Source organism: Mytilus californianus, unplaced genomic scaffold, assembly GCF_021869535.1.
Source record: "Mytilus californianus isolate M0D057914Y unplaced genomic scaffold, xbMytCali1.0.p SCAF_1, whole genome shotgun sequence".
NCBI classification, from domain to species: Eukaryota; Metazoa; Mollusca; class Bivalvia; order Mytilida; family Mytilidae; genus Mytilus; species Mytilus californianus.
In genome coordinates, this window is record NW_026262581.1 from 21,945,067 (window position 1) to 21,966,770 (window position 21,704).

The 21,704-nt window shown below is 30.6% G+C and overlaps 2 protein-coding genes across 2 annotated transcripts in view; one reads left to right on the plus strand and one right to left on the minus strand.

Moving 5' to 3' along the window:
• LOC127700936 (dentin sialophosphoprotein-like) overlaps positions 1–8,296 on the minus strand; it is a 59,935-nt gene extending 51,639 nt beyond the window's left edge. The window contains exons 1-2 of the mRNA XM_052204670.1: positions 8,070–8,296; positions 4,065–4,170 (exon numbers count right to left, since the gene is read on the minus strand). Of these exons, the coding sequence (XP_052060630.1) occupies positions 4,065–4,170; positions 8,070–8,121 (158 nt within the window). The 5' untranslated portion in view covers positions 8,122–8,296. The remainder of the gene's footprint in view (positions 1–4,064; positions 4,171–8,069) is intronic.
• Positions 8,297–8,416: 120 nt separating this feature from the next.
• LOC127700943 (TPR repeat-containing protein DDB_G0287407-like) overlaps positions 8,417–21,704 on the plus strand; it is a 57,006-nt gene continuing 43,718 nt past the window's right edge. Inside the window, exons 1-3 of the mRNA XM_052204682.1 lie at positions 8,417–8,505; positions 18,854–19,762; positions 21,181–21,385. Of these exons, the coding sequence (XP_052060642.1) occupies positions 18,976–19,762; positions 21,181–21,385 (992 nt within the window). The 5' untranslated portion in view covers positions 8,417–8,505; positions 18,854–18,975. The remainder of the gene's footprint in view (positions 8,506–18,853; positions 19,763–21,180; positions 21,386–21,704) is intronic.

The window sequence follows — 21,704 nt, forward strand, 5'->3', positions numbered from 1 at the left end:
TATTTCTTCATGTTCTCTAAAAAAAGTCAATGAAACTTTTGTGTTTATGTTCTTAAAATCAGTGCAACAAAGCATAACCTGGTGCTATGTACTCGGGTAACAGGTTCCCTTATTAAGCCTGGATATTTATGCTTACACATGTAACTGCAACATATTCAAATCAACACACATGAAGGCCTGAGATGAACCACACACGTTTTTTTCCCTAAACTTTAAAGATTGGATTTTTATACTTTTTTAACTTTATATAATTAATGTTATATTGTTGCTATGTCTGGTAATTAAAACTCCCATTTCACAACAGCTTAATTGTGTAACATATAAGTTATCTGCATTTTAGTTTCAAATCAAGGAATTCAATAATTAAAGACTTCGTATCTGTTCCCCATCAGATATCTGTTAACAATTGCAAATTCTCAAATTTTAATTGAGGGTTTTTTCAAAACTAAATTTTACTTGATGCAAGTCTAATTTATTTACTTTCTTCAAGTATATTTATTTTAACTATTGAAACTGGATCTATAAATTTTAACCATTACACATGATACATGTATTTACATATCATAGACAACATCATTTTGGCAAAGATAACCTTTGACATTATAATAAGTGCAGCTAAATGCTCCAAACTTCTATTTATAATCATCACCTTGTGGTTGGTTCCCTTTATGTTTATAAATAATTCCACAAAAATATCTCATCAATACTACGCACCACTTGTGTGTGAAATATAAGAAAAATGTTCTGTTTTTATTATTGTAACAATTTCTGCGATGGAAGTAGCAGTTTATTATAGATACGTAATAAGTTACTAACATCAACACTTGGCAATGGATGGGAAAAGATGATAATTTATCATAGCATCTAATTCACTCTTCAGAGATCTATGCAGATACTGTTATGATATAAAGAATATTTGTCAACGTCAGTCTTAATTACATATGTTTTGTATTTCTGATATTGCTATTAAAAAATAATTCTTTAATATGATAAATAGCAAACAGCTTCAAAGTTCTGTCAAAAGAGATTGTGTGAAAAGGCATTGTATGATATGCATATGTTTAGGCCTTCAACTATATAACCAAATGATAAAAAGAAATTCAGTTTCTGTGATGATTTTTTTATTTCAGGAAGGTCAAAAGGAGTTGAGGTACTTTTTGTAAGCTGGTAGTTTTTAAATCCCTTACATTCAATTCACAAGATATATGATACTTTTGCTTTCAAAATCATAGTGTGGATTTCAATTTCCATTTGCCACTGGGAGTGAAGGAAACAAAAATCAATCAATTTCCATTTTTCATTCAGTTGCTAATAATTCATTCCTTGTAATGCTTACTTTACTGAAAATTACGACTCACTATATCAATATTGAAATTATCAATTTCTGTTCAATTATTACAATATGCTAAACTTATTTATATACAAATGTACTGACAATTATCCAAAGGTAAAATTAGTTCTTACAAATTAGCTTTATGATTGATGCCAATTAGAAAAGTTCAACAGATATGGTCTTACTGGTATACATAAACATTGTATTGATGTGACTGTTTTCTAATCAACAACTAAACAGCACAGTAGATACACTATGAAATTATGCTTAATTATGCTTAGTCAAGATTCAGAATTCCTATATACTTTTATTCACAATTTGACCTTCCATTTATTTTGATTTGAGAGAGTGCCACTGAGTCTCTTTAATGAGTTTTTTCCTTCAAAATCTGATATGACTACTTCATTGTATGTAGTGGTTTTATATCATGTATATAAAAAAAGTAAAAAAATATGTAGTGGTTTTATATCATGTATATAAAAAAAGTAAAAAAAAAAAGAAGATTTGAGTCAGCTACATTAGTCCATGGGACACAGATGATGCCCCCACTTGCATATAACATTATAAAAGGACATAACTAGAGAACTGTAAAAGTGATGCCAACCAAACTCAAACTTCATCTGTGCTTTATGGTAATAAGCATTGTGTAAAACCATTTGGTTGAGGCAAACTAAAGTTAGAGAATGGAAACCAATTTCTGAATGTACGGACGGACAACGGTAAACCATAATGCCTTCCCCCCTTACGGCGGGGGCATAAACACTTTGTTTAAGCAATCTGAAGTGTAAGAGGAAAACCAAGGTCTACACCAGATCAGAGCTAATCACCAGTCTAGCATTCAGCACTCCTGTCAAATGCCTGTGCTAACATGAAATATAATTGATTCATCATTTTGTTATAAATTTATATGTACCATGTGTACTGTTCAAATTTACTGTTCATATATATATATATATATGTACAATCGTACCAAGAAATTTGTTTTGCATGCAAACGTATAAAAATTGCGGTTTTTATCCAAGGCAATCATAGGTTTGAACGTTGTTTTCAATTCAGACTTGTATATATATATATATATATATATCTTAATAAAATAATACAAAGGACAGTCTAAGGTTTTCAATCCGCCTGCCGAGACTGCCTTTATATTCATGTTTGGTACATTTATGTTGGAATTTTTGGTTTTCAATGCTTTTCATGATCATCTTCCTAAAAGACGTTATATTCCAACAGTCATCACTGTCTTAATTTCTACCGTACTGACAAGCCTTGTGTCTTTTGCTCATCTTGCACACTTAATTGTAAGCCTGGCATCTTCAACAAGTTTTCCCATTCAACTATAAGTTAAGATTTAAAGTAAAAGAAAATAATCTAGAGAAAATATTTGGACATATAGATTGTCTTTAAAATACAAATTGAGAATCTAAGAAGGATATGTTATAAATCATGTCAGTACCAAATAAAACTGACTACTGAGATGATGATACCCTCAGGGACTTACATGTACAGTCCACCAATAGCAGTATGGACCCAGTGGTGGAAAATGACAAAAACAAGTACACTTGAAGCACTTTATTGGATTTTTCATCAGGAACAGTCAATCCTAAAAATTTGAGAGGGTTACTTTGTAAATACTTGAATATATGATAAAGAGCTACATAACCAGAATGGACATAAAGTGATTTGCCAACTCGATTTAAGGTTAACTTTGACTGAGGGACTAGGAGTTGCAACCAAAATTTCTTCAACATTTGAAAATTTATCAATTTTAAAAAAGGTTCTTTATAAATCATGTTGGTACTTAAGCACCGACTTCTATGCTGATAATACACCATGGGACTAGCAGTCCCACAGAAGTATCAACCAGGCAGGTAAAAAAAAAAAAAACTAGAAAATACATAACAAATTTAAATGAGAATAACAGTGGTTCCCAAGGCTTTGAGAAATTAGCTGGATATTTGGTCCAGTGAAGCATTCTTCTTAACTGGACCAGACTATTTTTATAGGACTTTTACACATATGATTTGGACAAAATTTAAAATTTTATTGGTCATTTTATTCCAGTAATGCATATCACTTAACCATGTTAACTGGACTAATCCAATATTTAATGGACTTTGCGCAATGTTCATTTATAAATAAAATAGATTTAATTATCTACCATGAAATGAATAGATATCATAATTTTTGGGGACAATGTCTTTAAAATAAAAACGAATTGCTTCTCTCTTTGTTGTTGTGCTAGACTTTAGCATTAGGACCAAGTCCTAGACTTGGGGGTGGGTCATCAACATTTTCCCGTCCTGCATGTATGTATGAATAAATTCTTACAGATTTAAAGCTTATTAAATTATTTTTGAAGACTATGACATGGTTCTCAATAAGGATTTTTGAAGGCGGGTCAAGGGACTTATAATTTTAACCATGGTGAGTCCAAAATTGAGATGAAATATAAATGATATACAAAATTATTATTACCGGCTACCACATGACATAATAGAGCAAGGAAATGACACCAAATTTAGATTATTTCAAACTTTTGCTTTTAAATGATCATGATGATATATATACGTGATCAGTTTGTACAACATTTTACAATCTTCATGTATCTTTGGACTCAATCAGTTTTGAAAGTGAATAGTCCTAACAGATTTTCACAAGTCCTGGTCTCATATACACACCTTGGTGAGAACCAAACTATGGTTATTAGTGCATTGTATTGCTCTTTTACCTTTGAACAACTTCATCATCAGTCTTGGATCCTTGTCTACTTTTTCCAATGTCTTCATCAACGCTAGCTTCTTGTTCATCATGTTTGTTCTCTGCCAAACATAATCCTGAAACAAAATAGAAGCATCCAATATAATATTTACATCATGACACTAATATTCAAGATAAACTGTAATATTCTTTATAGTTCATGAAATATATTACCATTTCCATAGGTTATTAGAACAGACAAGTTCAGACAGTCTTGTCCTTTTGGTTGCAATAATTATGCATTGGTTAATCAGTCTCATTACACACACGTAAAACATGTAAAAGAGAACATGCTGTCAAGGTTCCTTTACCTTTAATACATGTATGTCTCTTTCTGAACAAAAAAAAACTGAAATACAGTAACAGACATTCATTTCAACTCTTATTGGCCAATTTTTTTTTTACCAATTCACATTTCAGACATTAGTTACTGTACCCCTTGAAAATGGAAAAATAAACAAAAATCTAATATCTTGAATTAGTGTTTCCTGCATGAGGTTTTAGTGTGGTATAGCGCCCTGCCGTGTATTCATGACACCCTGCCCTTTTTCGGAAAATATTTTGGCCCCATGCCCTTTTCCGTGGTATTTTAGAACGCCCTGCCGTAATTTGATATCGGTTTTGCAATTCATCTTTTAGCAAGACCATTTCGAGTTATTTCCCTTGGAATGAAATCAAAATTTTAATGGCCGACATTTTATTGAATTTCGTTATTATGTTTAAACAGTTTTGAAGTGACAGAGTACAAATACAATTCATGATTGAATCTAATAGGGACAACATCAATTTGTACCTCTATGAATTTAAAATGTAGACAATTTAAAAGGGAACTAGGCGACAATTTGAGTTATAATTTTACGATGTATGGGATGAACATTACCACTGATTACATAAACAATATGATGTTTGTTTATATTTTCTATTTATATTTTACTGATATCGATATAATCTGTGTGATAGATCCTAGTAGTGAGGTTTCAATAAACGTGTTTATACTTTTGGTATTTAGCTGAATTTTGTCTTCGAATGACCTTAGATCTGCTTTGAATTACCTTCTGACGTCAAACAACAATCACTTTTTAATTCTGACCTAAAATTTTTAAAATTGTGATGTCAAATTTCACGAGAAGTTTTGTGATTTTAAGTAATGGCAGACAAATTTGCATACAAGTGTAAATACATCTATTGCACTAGGGTGATACAAAAATAGATATGTTGTCTTTATGCTTTCCTATCATTTTGCATATTTTGATCATTTATCTTTAACTTTAAAGCTTATGTCAGGTAAAACAAATAAACAACAAGTTAAAATTGTTTTAATTGCTGATTTACTTCATTCTTTAAAGCTTCTTAATTATTGCACTTGCAAGAGGATTGGCATATGACCATAAACTTGTAAATAAACTTGTTAAACAATTGGAATGAAAACATCATTCAAAATACATATTGCGTTTTCAGTTCATTGTGAGGTTGTTTCAAATATTGAGAGATTTATGAGAAAAAGGGTTGAGTTCTGTCAAATGGATTTTGTTTAAAGTTCTGATTACTCCATATTGTATAGTATAAGTATACATGAGACACATAACTAGTACACATCTTAGTATGGTGTTGGAGAAGTTGTATTGTAGGAATGAATAAATAGTAAACCTTCTGTAAATCTCCGTTTTAAATTAATGACAAATGTCTCCTCCCTTCCCTCAGGAGAGACACAAACACAGTCACACAACACAAAAAGCCCTAGCTGACACAAATGATTCATTAAAGGTTCTACTTCAACTAATGCATAAAACAAAAATGCATTCTCTGACAACTTATAACTTTGTTTTTGTTTGGATATCGTAGTGGTGTAGTCTTTTAATAATCAGAATTCAATTGATTGATTGATTGTTGGTTGCTTAACGTCCAGTGGAAAATATTTCATGCATATTCAGGACGAGAACAAATTAACAATAAATACAATAGGAAGGTTCTGTAAGAGGGGCGTCCGGGATTAAGGTCGGAGAAATTTAGACTGCCACAGGAAATGAGGGTATATTGGATAGGGACAGAAATTTAGCCTTGCAACAGGTCACCTACGGACCCCTCAGAGAGTTGTTGCAAAGGTTCTTAACGTGCAAAGAGCGTGGCACTCTCTTGACACGAGGCATCGGATTTAACGTCCCCATTATGACCGGACGTGGCTGCAAATTTGTACATCCCACACAGCCAAAAGGACGCCCCACTCTGGCGAGGGTTTTACCGCCAGTCGGAGGAAGACCAATGGTGACCATACTTCTATTCCCCAGTCACCCTTGGGGGATCAGAATTCAAAGTATTCCGACTATCCAAACAGTTTAATGAAACAAAGATTAACATTGCCATTAGGATGTGAGAAGATGAAACAATTACTGTTGTCATACTCGAAAGGCCTGTTACGAATGGTTCCAACAAAAGAAATAGTCGTGTTTTGTAGATACATAATGTAGATTTACAACATAAAAAGTTTCAGGGGATAGACAACTGTAGAATCAAAATATAATGGAAGTTTGCGACCAGATGACATTTCTTAAATATATGAGTAAGGTACCTTCTTCTTGTTACAGGTAAGCGGCCACCATCAACTATTGACTATTCTGCCCCATTTTTTGAGTGAGCACATGAACAATCATGATTATTTAATAAACAATAAGGGGTGCTATGTACATGTATATATATTTACAAGAGCAATATAAATAAATGGGGAATGTGTCCATGGGACACAGATGATGCCCCTGCTTGCATATCATATAAAGTTATAAAGGGACATAACTGAAGAGCAGTAAAAGTGACACTACCAAAATTTGTACTTGATTTGAGTTTTGTGGTAATAAGTAGTGAGTATAAGTCTCATAACATTTGGTTGAGGCTAACTTCAGTAGAGAACAGAAACGAAAAATTCAGCAATTTTTCCATTTGTAAACAGGCATAATTCTAGAAAAGTAAAAGTGACACCACCAAAATTCAAACTTGATCTGTATTTTGTGGTAATTAGCATATTGTATAAGTTTTATAACATTTGGTTGAGGCAAACTAAACTTTGAGAACAGAAACCAAAAATTTAGTAATTTTTATGTTTATAACTCAAGAAAGGTACAAGTGATGCCACCCAATTTCATACTTGAACTATAGTATGTGGTAATAAGCATTGTGTATAAGTTTCATAACATTTGGTTGAGGCAAACTAAAGTTAGAGAACGAAAACCAACTTTGGAACGTACAGACAGACGGACAAGGGTAAAGCTTAATACCCCCTCCGCTACAGGGGGCATAAAAACATGTCATTTAAATTTGATGACAGAGCTGAGCCTAGAACAATTCACGACTCAAGGCAGAGACAGTACAGGTCAAGGTGGTCCCCTCAAGTATGTACATGTAGGTAATTTTTTCAGAGACAAATGCCTGTGTAGCAATAGCAGAATTAGCTGTGGAACTGTTGCTCATAGATGATATTTGCTAAAATTTGCGGATATGGTCTGCAATTTGTCAAAAAATATCATAAATACCTATGAGCTACAAATTATTCCGTAGCTATAAGTTATAACAGAACAAGTTAATAAGGTCTATGAGCTCAACATGAACCAGCATTGACATAGGACCTAACAGCTACAATTCCAGTTTGCTAGTGGGAACTCAGCATACATTTTTTTTGTAGTTAACATATCAAAAGAAATACACAAAATGTTCCAGTAGCAAGAATTATTTCCTTGTAAGCTGTGTAATTTTTTCTATGAGAAGTGCACGCAGAACGTCTTGGACATGTCATTATTTCATAATTATTCGATAAGGCAGGAACATATATATTGATACTGTTCCCAGGATAAGGTTAATTAAAAGATAACAAAAAAAAAATCAAATAAATGACACCGAAGATACCCCAAACCTCTGTTTCTCTTTTTATGGAAGCCGACAAAAACATGAGATTGTGCCGGTATCGGTGAAATGCACTGTAAATGCTTACCACTGATAAACAGAACTCCAATAAGCGCCAAGTAGAATGTTTTCCACCTCATACTTTTGCTTTTGGTTGATGACTTTACTCAGATTGATGCACTGTTGTAAAATTTTAAACTTTTTCAATCTAAAACATGTGAAGTAATATTCGCCTCGTCTGTCCGTCAGATTGTTCTTGGGATTCCCTTTTGGGAAAATGAACCAATCAACTTTCACCACGACCTTGGAAGAAACCAATCAAAACTTCACAAGTAAAGACGGACTACTCCAAACTTGGCCGGCTGTGATTGGTTGTCAAATATTTATACAAAAACAGGGCCGTATTCTTCCGTATCGACACTTCCGTTTCCGGAATATTTTAGTTTACATGCAGTCTTGGTGATCAACACCGAAGAAAAATCCTTTGATGTAAACTTCATGAAAGCTTTGTAAGAAAAGAATAAGTGAGAACCCCTAAACTTGTGTGATTTGTATTTGATATATGTCATAATTTTAATTCCTACAGGAAGAAAATGCTGTTGAATCAGTAAAACACTCTATTTTAGTATTTACTTACTTGTTGATACAACTGTACGTACAACAATAAAAAGTCAAAATATAGTCAGAATACAATATAAAATTTCTTGACGCTATAATTTTACAGCAGAAAATAGGGATAAGTTATATTTTAGTCATTACAAACTCATACAGATTCAAATTCAGATTCTTTATTAAGATAACTATAATAGTACATTAGTGTTCTCCATTACAAATCATATGACAATATACAAAACAACATTTCAAAGTTTTACATGTAGTATATATGTTTATAAATACAGTAATGCCCATAATTTTAAGAATTGTTTCTTATTTCTAATGCATCTCTAATAAATTTGTATAAATAATTACATTCAGTAATATTTTGTCAATTTAAAAGTTTAGAAACTGAAAAATAATTATTATGTGAATCTGTCAAATCTAAACCATAAGATTGGAAAAAAAGTTTGCCTTATATCTTTATATTTATCACAAGATATCAAAAAATGTTCTTCTGTCACTACTTCAGTGCAAAATTTTCAAAAACGTTGTTCTCTTGGAATTTTGGGTTTATTATATCTACCCCGTTCTATATTTAAACAATGAGCACTGATACATGTACATAGTTGTGTAATTTTACTTTTTATATTTTTGGTAAGATTGGTTTGAAGATAAAAGGGACCAAATTTTGGAACAAAAATATTACTGAAAAACATCAGTTTACTGTCCACAGCATATCATTGTCATTTTTTTTGGCAAATATATATTTGCAGAGCAAACTGATTTTCCTGTTGGACCTTTGTTTCACTTTTCTAGCTATCATTCTTTTCAATAAATAAACCTGCTGAGCACATGTCCAATCATCTCCAACTGGGGTTGCTTTGAAGGTTGCATGCATTTTAATCCTGTTGATCGCAATGAGGTCAAATATTTATCTTGCAAGTCATCAATGTGTTGAAGAATTTTAGTTTTACTTATTTTGACACAACTGAATCAAACTGACTTCGAATAGCAAATGATTATTCATTTTTTCTGTAATTGTAAATATTTGATGGGATAATGTTGACATAATAATTATTCATTTTTCTGTAATTATAAATGTTTGATGGGATTATGTTGACATTTACAGTTTTGATGTCTTCCATAAATATATAGCAAAATCTGACAAATAGCTTTGGGATAATTGCCCCTAAAAGTTATTTATTACTGCTTTTATGTTTTCTAAAAGCCATAGGAGCAACATGTAGGGTAAAATTGTGAATTGCAGAAAATGATCAACATGAAAGCCATATCATATATATTGTAGGCTCGGATGAAACAAGCCTTTAATTCATCTCATAAAAGAATTTTTTAGATAGATGATGTAGAATAATTAGACAGAAACCAAAAGTCCATTAATTCTTTGTGATATGATGTATGCAACTGTATATAGTTTTTTAACCGGATTTTCGAAGGAAATATCGGTTATTAAAATGGTGATGTACAGCGGGCGGGTGTCAAACAGTGTCAGCACAATAACATGAAAACGCTTTCACAATTTTTTTTCAAATTTAAATATGTTGTTTCCTGGGACTTAATGAAGGTCTAGTTCAATTTTCAAAATATTAGTATATCTCTTTTGTGAGTTATCGCCATTTTTAATATCCAAAAGTGGAATTTTCAAATATTTTACTCTTGTTATCTTTTTTATGACTAAGCATAATGTCTTATCTCACAATAAAAATTGGAGTGACAGATTTATTTGAAAATTATCTATTTCCTAAGTGGTAATGATTATAAGCTATATTATTAGACATTTTGAAGTTAATTACATTATTAATTATTAATTAGATCTGGGTTATATCTTAGCATATAATATCATTGGAGTGACAGATTTATTTGAAACTTTTCTGTTTCCTGATAAGATCTGTAGGACTGTATATATAAAGTTTGAAATTTACTAGTAGGACTGTATACATGAAATTTGAAATTTACTGTTCATTATTAGACATTTTGTAGATAATTAAGTCTCCCTAAACCATATATATTTTTATCCCCACCCCCTTTCAATTTGAGAATGTGCTTTTATCTTGTAAACGGTTGAGATCCCCACCCCTAAACCATATATATTCTTGTATGGGACAATAAAACAAATCAAATGAAATATTTGGGAGTCCCCGGGTTCACCTCTGCAGGAAAATCCGGTTTGCTGTCACTCTGACAGACTCTTGTTTATACATGTAATGAGGAAGTTCACAATACCCGGTACTATGTTTTTGTAAAATAATGTCAAATATTCTAAGGCCATGTTTTCCAATAGTCAATTGGCCAGTTACTAATTTGATTTCTACACAAATTGTTTCCCTTTGTCAATATTAGACTGGTTCTATTCTGGTCAAAATTGACCTCTGCCAATGCAAAGCATGAGAAGTTGAAAGTGATATACATGTATTGAGATTTTAACCAATTATTTGTGGAAAATAACTACTGATATCAAAAGTTTTTAGCTTAAGAAAATTTAAATGTAATGTGTAATTAAAAGATTTGAAAAACTTAAAGATAAATATGCTCTTTCAACTAGCAACACTAGCTCTCTAATGTCAATGAAAATGTATGTACCTTCTAGGGAAACAACTAAAAAATGGATCTGTAATTACATGGTAAATAAACAGATTTGGAAAATACATGTAGATTGACATCTATGTAGCAAAAAGTTATTATTGATTTTATTAACATGAGCATATGCCATGTACAATTTGTATTAGCTTTATAATTATTTAGCAATTTTGTTTTTCAAAAAAGTGTTTACATTTTGTAAGTGTAAAAATATCTGTAATTGAACTCTGCAGAACATTTTTATAAAAACAAATTGAAAGTTTTTACACGTTTTAAATGTTTGATAAAAAGTCATTCCCCAATTATTTCAAATTATCCTGTTTAATTGACGGGGTCTGGCCATGGTGCCACTGAAAAGGAGAGGGTTGAGATTTTCAACAGGGATTTACCAAGGTGTTTGGGAATGGTCTTTTTGATAAAATTTTTGGAAATTTTTTTATATCAAAATCAGTTCATTTAGGAATAATTTTTTTTACTTTGCACGATAATTAATTATTTCTCATTTGAAATGGACCCTTTTACAGAGCCCTTTTCAAAATGCAGAACAATCCACATAAAAACTGCTTATCATAGAATTGATAATGGAAATAGGAAATGTGTCAAAGAGACAACAACCCGACCAAAGAGCAGAAAACAGCCGAAGGCCACCAATGGGTCTTCAACACAGCGAGAAAATCCTGGCGGCTTCCCTAAACAAAAATGTGTACTAGTTCAGTGAAAATGGATCTCACACTAAACTCCAAAACATATAAATGAACTAAATTTAAAAAAAAATACATGTACAAGACTAACAAAGGCCAGAGGCTCCTGACTTGGGACAGACGTATAAGTATAACTTTTACAAGACATTGTTTGACCCCATTCCCCTCAAAAATAATGTTAGCTTTAATTTTAACTCATCAAGAAGGGGGGGGGGGGATTTTCATTGAGACAAAAAATGAAATTTAAGGGTGATTTCATTTATAAACACAATTCAAATCAAAATTTTAAATCCCAAACATAAATCTTATTCTATTATCAGTGCAATTTTTCACCAAAAGAAAATTCAGATTTAGATTGATTGATATTACTACCATTGATGGCTAGATATCTCATTGTCAATCAAACAAAGATTGTTTTAAAAAAAAAAGAAGATTTTTTAAGGATGTTAACTCAGCTGTCCAGTTGGTTTTATTTTCTATTTTTTGCAAAATTACATCTTGTGAAATTTCCCCATTTTTGAACAGATATATCATGTTAAGGAGGGGTATTTGCGAAAAATACCAGTTGAGAGAATGTTAAATTTTGCGAGCCGTAAGGCGAGGGAAATTCATTCTCAAGACTGGTATTTTTCGCAAATACCCCTCAAGAACATGCTATATCTGTTTAATTACACCGAATGTTAACGTACAAAATGCATTGATGATTGTGACATAAAACGCATTTATGATCGTGACATTACAAGCGTCCAGTCGGATAGAGTATTTTTTGGCAAATACCACGGCAGAGAGGGTAAGAAAGGCATATCCTTTTTGCATATACCCCGGCGCTGTTAAAAATGAACGATATTCATTTGATAAAAGTAAATTGGTGAAAAATACACTGGCTATCAACCAATCAAAACCCAGGATTCTTACATAAGGTGTAATTACATCTAAAATGTCATTTATATAAATCAAATTACTGTTTTTCCATTTTTTGAAACACAGACTTTTGTTATCAAATTTAATGTATTTGTTTCCCAAAATAATTTGTGTTTTAATTTCATAATAGGTTAGTGGTTCATCCAGCTTTTTAAAACATTTTAATAAAATTTTGGAATATTTGGTTAATATTGATCAAATTTATTATAATCCATATATTCATATAAACTACAAGGCAATTTTTTCCTAAGCCTTGTAAAAATTTTAAAGGTATAAGTTGCCATCTGGCAATATCTGTATTTAAGATTCTACCTATCCATGATGCTTTTAGTGATTCAAAGTGACTTTCAATATCAATCATATTCAAACCCCGTTTTCATTACTACCAATCATTGTATTTCTTTTTACTTTATCTGGTTTGTCATTCCAGATAAATTTAAAACATTTTCTTTCTATTTTTTTTTTTATATATTTTTCTGGAAATACACATGAGCTAGCTAAAAAGGTGAAGAGTGGTATAATCAAAGATTTGATGATCAAAATTTTTCCTAACATAGTGAGATTTCTCTTTTTCTAAAGAAATAACAATTTGTCCATTTTCTCTTTTATTTTCAAAAATTTGGTTTCTCACATTCTTCTTTATCATGTCCAAAATAAATTTCTAAAGCTTTTACAGGTTTATCTGTGATGTTATACTATTGTTTCAGAAAAGGGAGAAGGTTTGGTACCATTAAAATCCTGCTGCAAATGTTTGCACCTGTCCTAAGTCAGGAATCTGATGTACAGTAGTTGTCGTCTGTTTATGTAGTTCATACGTGTTTCTCGTTTCTCGTTTTTATATAGATGAGACAGTTGGTTTTCCAGTTGAATGGTTTTACACTAGTAATTTTTTGGGGCCCTTTATAGCTTGCTGTTCGATGTGAGCCAATGCTCAGTGTTGAAGGCCGTACCTAGACCTTTAATGGTTTACTTTTATAAATTGTTACTTGGATGGAGAGTTGTCTCATTGGCACTCAATGACTCATACCACATCTTCCTATATCTATTATTTGTCCAGTTAATATTTGCTATCTTGTCTTTACTGTTTTTGAGTATTCCTATCCATATGCCTTCTGTTTTATTTTTATGTATAATTAATCCCAAATAAAATCCGAAGATTTCAATTTCATTCAATGCTTAGTTCGATATCATTTTTATCATTAAAAAATAAAGTTGTATCATCAGCTTATTGGCTTATTTTAATACCATGTGTTTTCCTATTAAATTTGATCTGAAATCCAAAATTTATTTTATATCTTTGTTATTTCGAAGTCTCATCATCATATTTAACATCCCCATTCGGACAGAAAGTTTTGCATTTTTATACGTCAAACAGTCAAATGGATGCCCACTTAAGCAAGGGCTATACTTCTGTACGGGACAAGTACTGAGGGATGGCTATATTTCTATACTCCATTCAACCCTTCAAATTAAATGTACAACTGGATTCTTTCATGAAAATGAATTTCATTTCTCTATATAAATATAAAGTTAGATTTTTCTTCATTATTTCTTATTTATAAAGAGAGAAAATGAGGATATTTTGTACAATGTATGATTTCCAATAAGGGGGTCTCATTGGGGGGTTCTGATCCCGGATCCCGCTTACTGTTTAGTCGGATTCCCGTATCCCGCTTACACTATGTACGTAAGCAATTCTCATTTTTTTGTAATTTCCCGTGTCCCGCTAGACTTCATTTCCCGTTTTCACGGCACAATAACTTGACTTTCACGTGTCACGCTTTCAAAAAATCGGCAATCCCGGGTCACGCTTAGACCCCAATGAGACCCACCAATAAGACTGGCACTTCCTAAGCCCAAAGCAAAGTAATTATAAGTGAAATTAAAATACCCATCTATCAGTTTATGTACAAGTTTTGATCATAAATTTTTTATTTGATTGATTTATGATGTCATGGATTTTTTTTTTGCTGCACATCATTTGTCAAAGAAAATAAGAACTTCAGTCCTCTTAAGAAATGAATATTGTAACATGTAATTTCTTTTAAAACTTTAAAGATTGCTTGAATTAAAAACATAAAATTGACAATTTGCGTGATTGGTTCCGTATTGTAAAAGGCATATGACATTAGATATATATTGATCAAAAAGTGAAAACTTGCCATGACAAGAAAATTTAAAACCTATTACAATTAATCTGGAGCTATCATCGGCTGGTGTAAACATTTTTATGACTTGACTTTTATTTTAAAATGTTTAGAGGGACATTTAAAATTTTATTGCTTGTATTTGTGAAATCGGTAGTAATCATTTGAGAAGATTTTCAAATTCATCTAGCTAATAAAATGGTGTATGAGTAGGACTTTTGAAATTGATGTGTTTTTGAGTCCATTGATATTGATAATCTTTTACATCGTCTCTTTGAAACTTGTGCTACATTTGTGATTGCTTGTTAAAGTTGGCATTTGCTTTACACTATTCAATATGAAAATGTAAGTATGATTAAAGTGATTTTATTAATTAACTTTAATCGTCATGCAGTCATATCTGTGGAACATTTTAAAATTTCATTAAGCTTTAACGGACAAGAAAAAATAATTCATATTTTCATAATTTGTCACTCTGTCACAGCATTTTCAGGCCAAATAGAATAATATTCTTGTCTCCTGGCAGAAAAAATATAGGAAGTAGTTTGGTCGGTTAAATAATTTTATTTTTGAAAAATGTTTTACTTAGACAAGTTGTATATATGTAGGCAAATGTACTGGACTTTAATGGTGCTTTTCCAAAAATGTCCATAAAATGATAGACGGGAAAATTTAGGGTATGCAATGAGGCAGGAAACAAAAAAATATTTTTTTAGCCCTTATGGCATTGTTCATGTATAAAAAGATATCAGTAAAATATATACAAAAATTATATCAGATGTGTTGCCTTCGTGATTTAATATTTTAAATATTTCGTTAAAGATTTAACTGTGTGTATTCCAGAAAATTTGTTACAGTAACTTAGTTTTACTTAATCTTAGACATTTAAAGAGTAAATTTTCTGTGTGTTTGTAAATATTATGTTTACTATTGATATTTAATCGCCTTAAGTTGTCTGGATTTCATTAACCGTATTGGGTAACACGTCCCATACCTGCATTATATTTGTTGTTATTGGATTAAACCCATTGTGTCAACTTTCATGCAAGTAATTTCAAGTTATGGATAAGTTCGTTTTTGCATCCTGATTTGTATGATAAATTGTTAAAGCTGTTCTATACATGTAAGTGATGTTATATAATCTTTTTGGACTAACAAAGAAAGACAATTTATGTTAGGATTTTTGTTTGCCTTTTACGTAAGTATCTACGTAAGAAGGACAAATAGTAATATATGGATTAGTAAAAAAGTTCTTTAAATCATTTGTATGATTTAATCTTTTTGGACTCTAAGAAGAGTAGTAAAAAAGTTCTTTATTGGTATGATATAATCTTTTTGGACTCTAAGAAGAGAATTCAATTTAGGATTTTTGTTTGCCTTTTTCGTAAGCATCTTATCTATAAAATGAAAACAATAAGAAAATCTTAGCTGATGTGAAAAAAAAAAAGCAAATAGTAATATTATGGATAAGTAAAACAAATACTAAAATGGTAAATTGATAAACAGGCTGAGCAGACGTTATATAAATGTATGATAAATTTAATTAAAGATGTTGCAAAAATGATGCAAAATTTAAATCAAATATCCAAGAAAATACAATTTTGTCTCAATCCATGAAAATTAGTACCCTTGAAAATAGATGAATCTACAGTATGCATAGGTTTTTGACTATTGTGTGATATTTACCGAAAGTTTAATTAAAAGAAAACGGGAAAATACTTTTATAACAGTATTGAAAATTGAAAGAGTTGATTTTTTTTTTAATGCAGAATTATTAACTTTGGTGGGCCTTGTACCACATCTTCAATTCTCTTATATATAATTACATGTTAACCTTAATCTCTTTTTGAAAAATAAGTTGATTTTAAAGCGCTGGTAATAAATCATCTGTTTAATTTAGATGCTAATATATTTGTGTTATTTAAGACGTGGTACATGTAGGTAGGCATTTTTTTTTTCATTAAGTATTCTGGCATGCTCCGGAAGTTGGCTTAATATGTCTTTACAGTATGTGCACATTTATATATACAATTTTATATGTTGTCTAATTTTGTAATTATTTTGTTTTCAGTTTTAGTCATTCATTGAAGATATATTGATTCAATTTTTTTCAGAACTGTTTTTTTCAATGCTAAAAAAAATTAGGGTCAGAGTTTTTTTTAGGTAGGGTTGGGTTACCTGAACCAAACAATTTTTTTTTAGGCCTCAAGAAGACACTGTAAATTTAAAATGTTGAGTCCCTGACTATAATTAACAAGTTGCAAGAAACTTTATGAGTTAAGTCTAATGAGTACATAAAAATATAGTATAAATCTGTATGGAGTTAACTGTTGCATTCTCATTTTGTCAATTTTAAAGTATAAATTCAGTGTTAGAATTGATAAATTTTGACAATTCAATGCATTCATATTTTTTTGTTTAAACTTTGTGTCCATGTAATGTATTTGATTGTCAGATTGTTTATTTTGTCTGTCTGGAATTAATTCCAATGTGTCTAAACACAGGGAGGTTCGGAATTTTACATATGGTATTTTGAACTCATCAATAGTTGAAGGCTACATGGTGAATTTAGATATTTGTTTTTCATTGTTGGTTTACTTCCTGATTGAAGTTCATCCTTTTTCCTTTTTAAGATATATCTTATAATTGAAAAAATATATTTTTATATATTACAAAAGTGTATTTCATTGACCATTGTTCTATACAGAATAGATATATACATGTTTAAATGATTTCAGCACCAAGGTCTGATTTTCTGATTAGTTTTTGCCCAAGTAATGAAAGATTCCTGCATATCGCAGATGTTAGATTGTATGGAATTTTTTCATTAATGGAATAAGACAAATCAACATGTACATGTTGATGTATTTCCATGACCTTTTTTTCTTCCTTTTCAATCAAATTAACTGTTGTACATAATGTATATTGACTGTTTCTTGACTGCAAATGTATTTTGACAAAAGAAAAACTATTCCTTTTATTAAAAACATTTACCTTAACCAATATCTGAATTATAAATTGCTTTTATCTTTTCTCATTCATATATGAATACAAAATGTAAATTTCATGGTCATTTCAAGAGCAGTTGGTAAATATTCATTTAACGTTTAAATATTTAATTACTCAATTTATTTACCATGTTGTTAAAAAAGCAAGACAGTTTGTTCGGCTATTGTCAGGGAACACAGGACCTGGTTTTGATTGAATTTCACATAAATGAACAATTTATAAGTTTCGGGTTATCTGCGGATAATCCTTTGAGGCTAACTGATATTCACTTACAAAGGGATTTTGCTTTGTTGCAAGTAGGAGGTTTGAGAAATTTACGACCCAAGGGTTAAACATTTAGAATTAACAACCATATATATTAGAAATTTAGGTATATTTGAAAAACATTTGATACTTAAATTCGAACCAGTAAACTACTGTAAAATTTTATTCACTTATTGGCAGTTTTTTCAGTTGAAACTCGTCTACAAGAATTGACTAAGTGAAATTTAACTCTTGTAAAACGTTTTGTGCAATTATGAAAAATTGCAAATGTAAGTGAACCAATGCCTGGTAAGTCTTCAATACGATAGAATCCCTAATGTGGATACCTCGGGTATGAAGGGTTGTTACGATAAAAAACCCAAAATGTAAAAGCAGTTATAACAACAACATTTTTGGGATTGCTGTTGTAATTTAATGAGATCGACATGTTTCAGTGCCTTTGATAAAAAATGTCAAATTAAAAAGGCAAAAATAGGGATTTGAATAGAAAATCTTGAAATTAACCTTGCAAAAATGTCCTGGTATACTTGAAAGAGACATCAAGTCTTTTTAATAAAAAACATCTAGATATTGAGCAAAATTCAAATTACAAAGACAATGTTAATATATTTTTAAATATTATTTAACTTCTTTTTCAGATGAAATTAACATGATTGTAAGATGAAATCTACAAACAGAGAGGGGTGGTAAAAGTAAAACAGTGTAATGAAAGATGTTAAATTACCCATAATGCAGTGTGTAAAGTTTCTGTAAATCCAATATGGTAATGGAGGGCTACATCTTTGATGAAGATGAGGACGAGGAACCAGAACAAAACCAGAAATTTCATATTAGGAAACCAGTCAAACCTTATATTTGCTCAACACCAGGAGATTTTAGTGAAGAAAGAGATTTCTTACTTGAAAATGTATTTCCGAAACTATGTGAGATTTGTAAATTACGAGGAGGATATTTCTCACCCGTTGATATTCGATGGGAAAATGACGATGAACAAGTTGTGAATGGTCATTTGTTAAAATTACTACTAGATTACATTTGTAACTGTTGTCCATATTTCATATGTCTTCTTGGCGAGACTTATGGACCGTACCGATCTCTAGATGCTCCAAAACTGCCGAAACGATTTAAGATAAATGAAGATGCCGATTGGTTGGACAAAAACTACCTTATCGCTGCTTCAGCAGGTTATGACTGGGTTTTGCAAGAAGGTCATCAGAATACCAGTTTGACCGAATTGGAAATAATTCAGGCTGCCTTCCTAAACAATACAAAACACTGCCATTTTTATTATCGTCAACCAGAACATTTGAATCATAAATATGGACATTTACCATCAGACGAGAAAGAAAAGCTGAGTCAAATTCATTTACCAGATAGTGAATATGCAGATCTGAACATTAGGGATTTAAAACAGAGAATTGTTAACAAGGGTATTCCTGTTAGATTCTTCAAAACTTTGGAGGAGCTTGGAAATTATGTGATGAAAGACTGGAGTGGAATTATTGAAAATGTGTTCCCTTTTTTGGAGTATCCAATAGAGATTTTAGGTAAGAAACTCATAAATTCTCAAAATAAACTGCCTCATATGTGAAACATCCGTATACATGTAACTATCTGTGTACATCTTGATTTTAGTATACTTTAAATTTATAAATTTTAAAAAGTATTATATTGAGAAACTTTTCTTTTTGTTTTTCAAAATTAGAGATATGTTAAGCTATTTTATGACAAAACATATAAATTGATATTCTGCAACTATACCCCATTAATATAACAAATAAGGTGAAAAACATCATTTATAATTGATTGTGTTAAGTTGTAGAACTACATGTAGTTCAAGTATATATAAGTAAGTCCAAGTCATTACATGTATATTCCACACAGATTTGACAGGAAATCACAAGCAAAAATATTTTTTAAGTTGGTCAATACCAGTTTAGATTATGCAAATTTACAAAAAAAGAAACGTATCTTTGATTATGCATTGTACATGTAAAGTAATTTTTTTGTGGTTTATTATCTTTTTCTACTTCTGTTTAGATTTTATACATGTGTTATAGTATATAGGAGAATCTGTTTAAAAATAAACACCATTTCTGTCACTAAATAGAATAGAGATCTAGAATGGAAACAGGGAATTCGAATGTGTCAAAGAGACAACAACCTGAGTGACCAAAGTGCAGAAAACAGCCCAAGGTGACCAATGCAGTGAGAAAATCCTGCACCTTGAGGCAGGCTTCAGCTGGCCCCTACACAATAATGTATACTAGCTCAGCAAAATTGACGCCATTCTAAACTCCAAAACGTACAAATGAACCAAAATAAAATATGCATGCATATATTTTTTGTACATGTACATGTATGTAGTAAAAACTATTTTGAAAGATGATTATTTAAAAATCAGTCTTGTTGGTGATTTTTCACTGTGAATGCTACTGTTTTTTTCATTTCAATTTACAATGATTTAGAGGTACTTTTGTAATGAAACTATTCAGTTTTTAGAATTTGAATATTTCTAAGCCAAAAATTACAAGTACATATTATTTAACTATTAAACATGTTCAAGATTCTTTCAAAAGTAAATTAAATGCAAAAATCAATATAATTACATTATTGTACAAAATGTATATAATTATAGATATGTATAGAATAAGTTATTCTTATGTTATCTTCAATATCAAATTTGTCATGCTTGTATTTCATGAATTCCAAATTTGAATATTATAATAATTAGTTAATAGAATTTCATGAACAAACTTTGATGAAATATAATTATATGATTATTATATAATTATAATACTTTAAATCCCTCATATATGTCCTACACAATTTTCATTACATATTTCTTATCTCTTATTTGATAATTGGTCTAGAGTTTTTTTTACATTGAGTTGTTACGTATTAGGTATATTTAAAGCAATTTTAAAGTCATTTCCTGTTTGACAATTTCTTTTGTATGTTACAGATCAAGAAGAATACAGAGATTGGGCAGCAAATGAAATATTTGCTGAAGTTCGACGTCAAGTGTTCATTACCTCCCCTGCTACCAAGACTGCCATGGAAAAAATGACTGAATTTGCTCTCACTGCCCTTAATGAACCCTCATATGAACCTGAAGAGGAGTTATCAAAACTTAGAACTCACACACTTACAAAAATGTTGAAGAAAAAGTGAGAATATTTCTCTGCAGATTAGTAGTCTGTTTGTACATGTATGTTATAAGGGCATAAGAAATTTTCAAAACCTCCATTTCTGGAATGAATGATAGCTTATATTGTTGTCTTTCTTTGGTTGTATATTCTGTTGAGTTGTCCTTTGTTTGTGTTGATATCTTTTATTTTTAAATATTTTTTTTTAATGCAAAAGTAAATATTTAGTGAAAAGTAATTAAATAATATGAAATAATTTCATGATAATTCAAATTCTGTGTATCTTATAGATTTTAATGTTTAAATATAATTTGAAAAGAAAATTAAAAGGTTTAATATA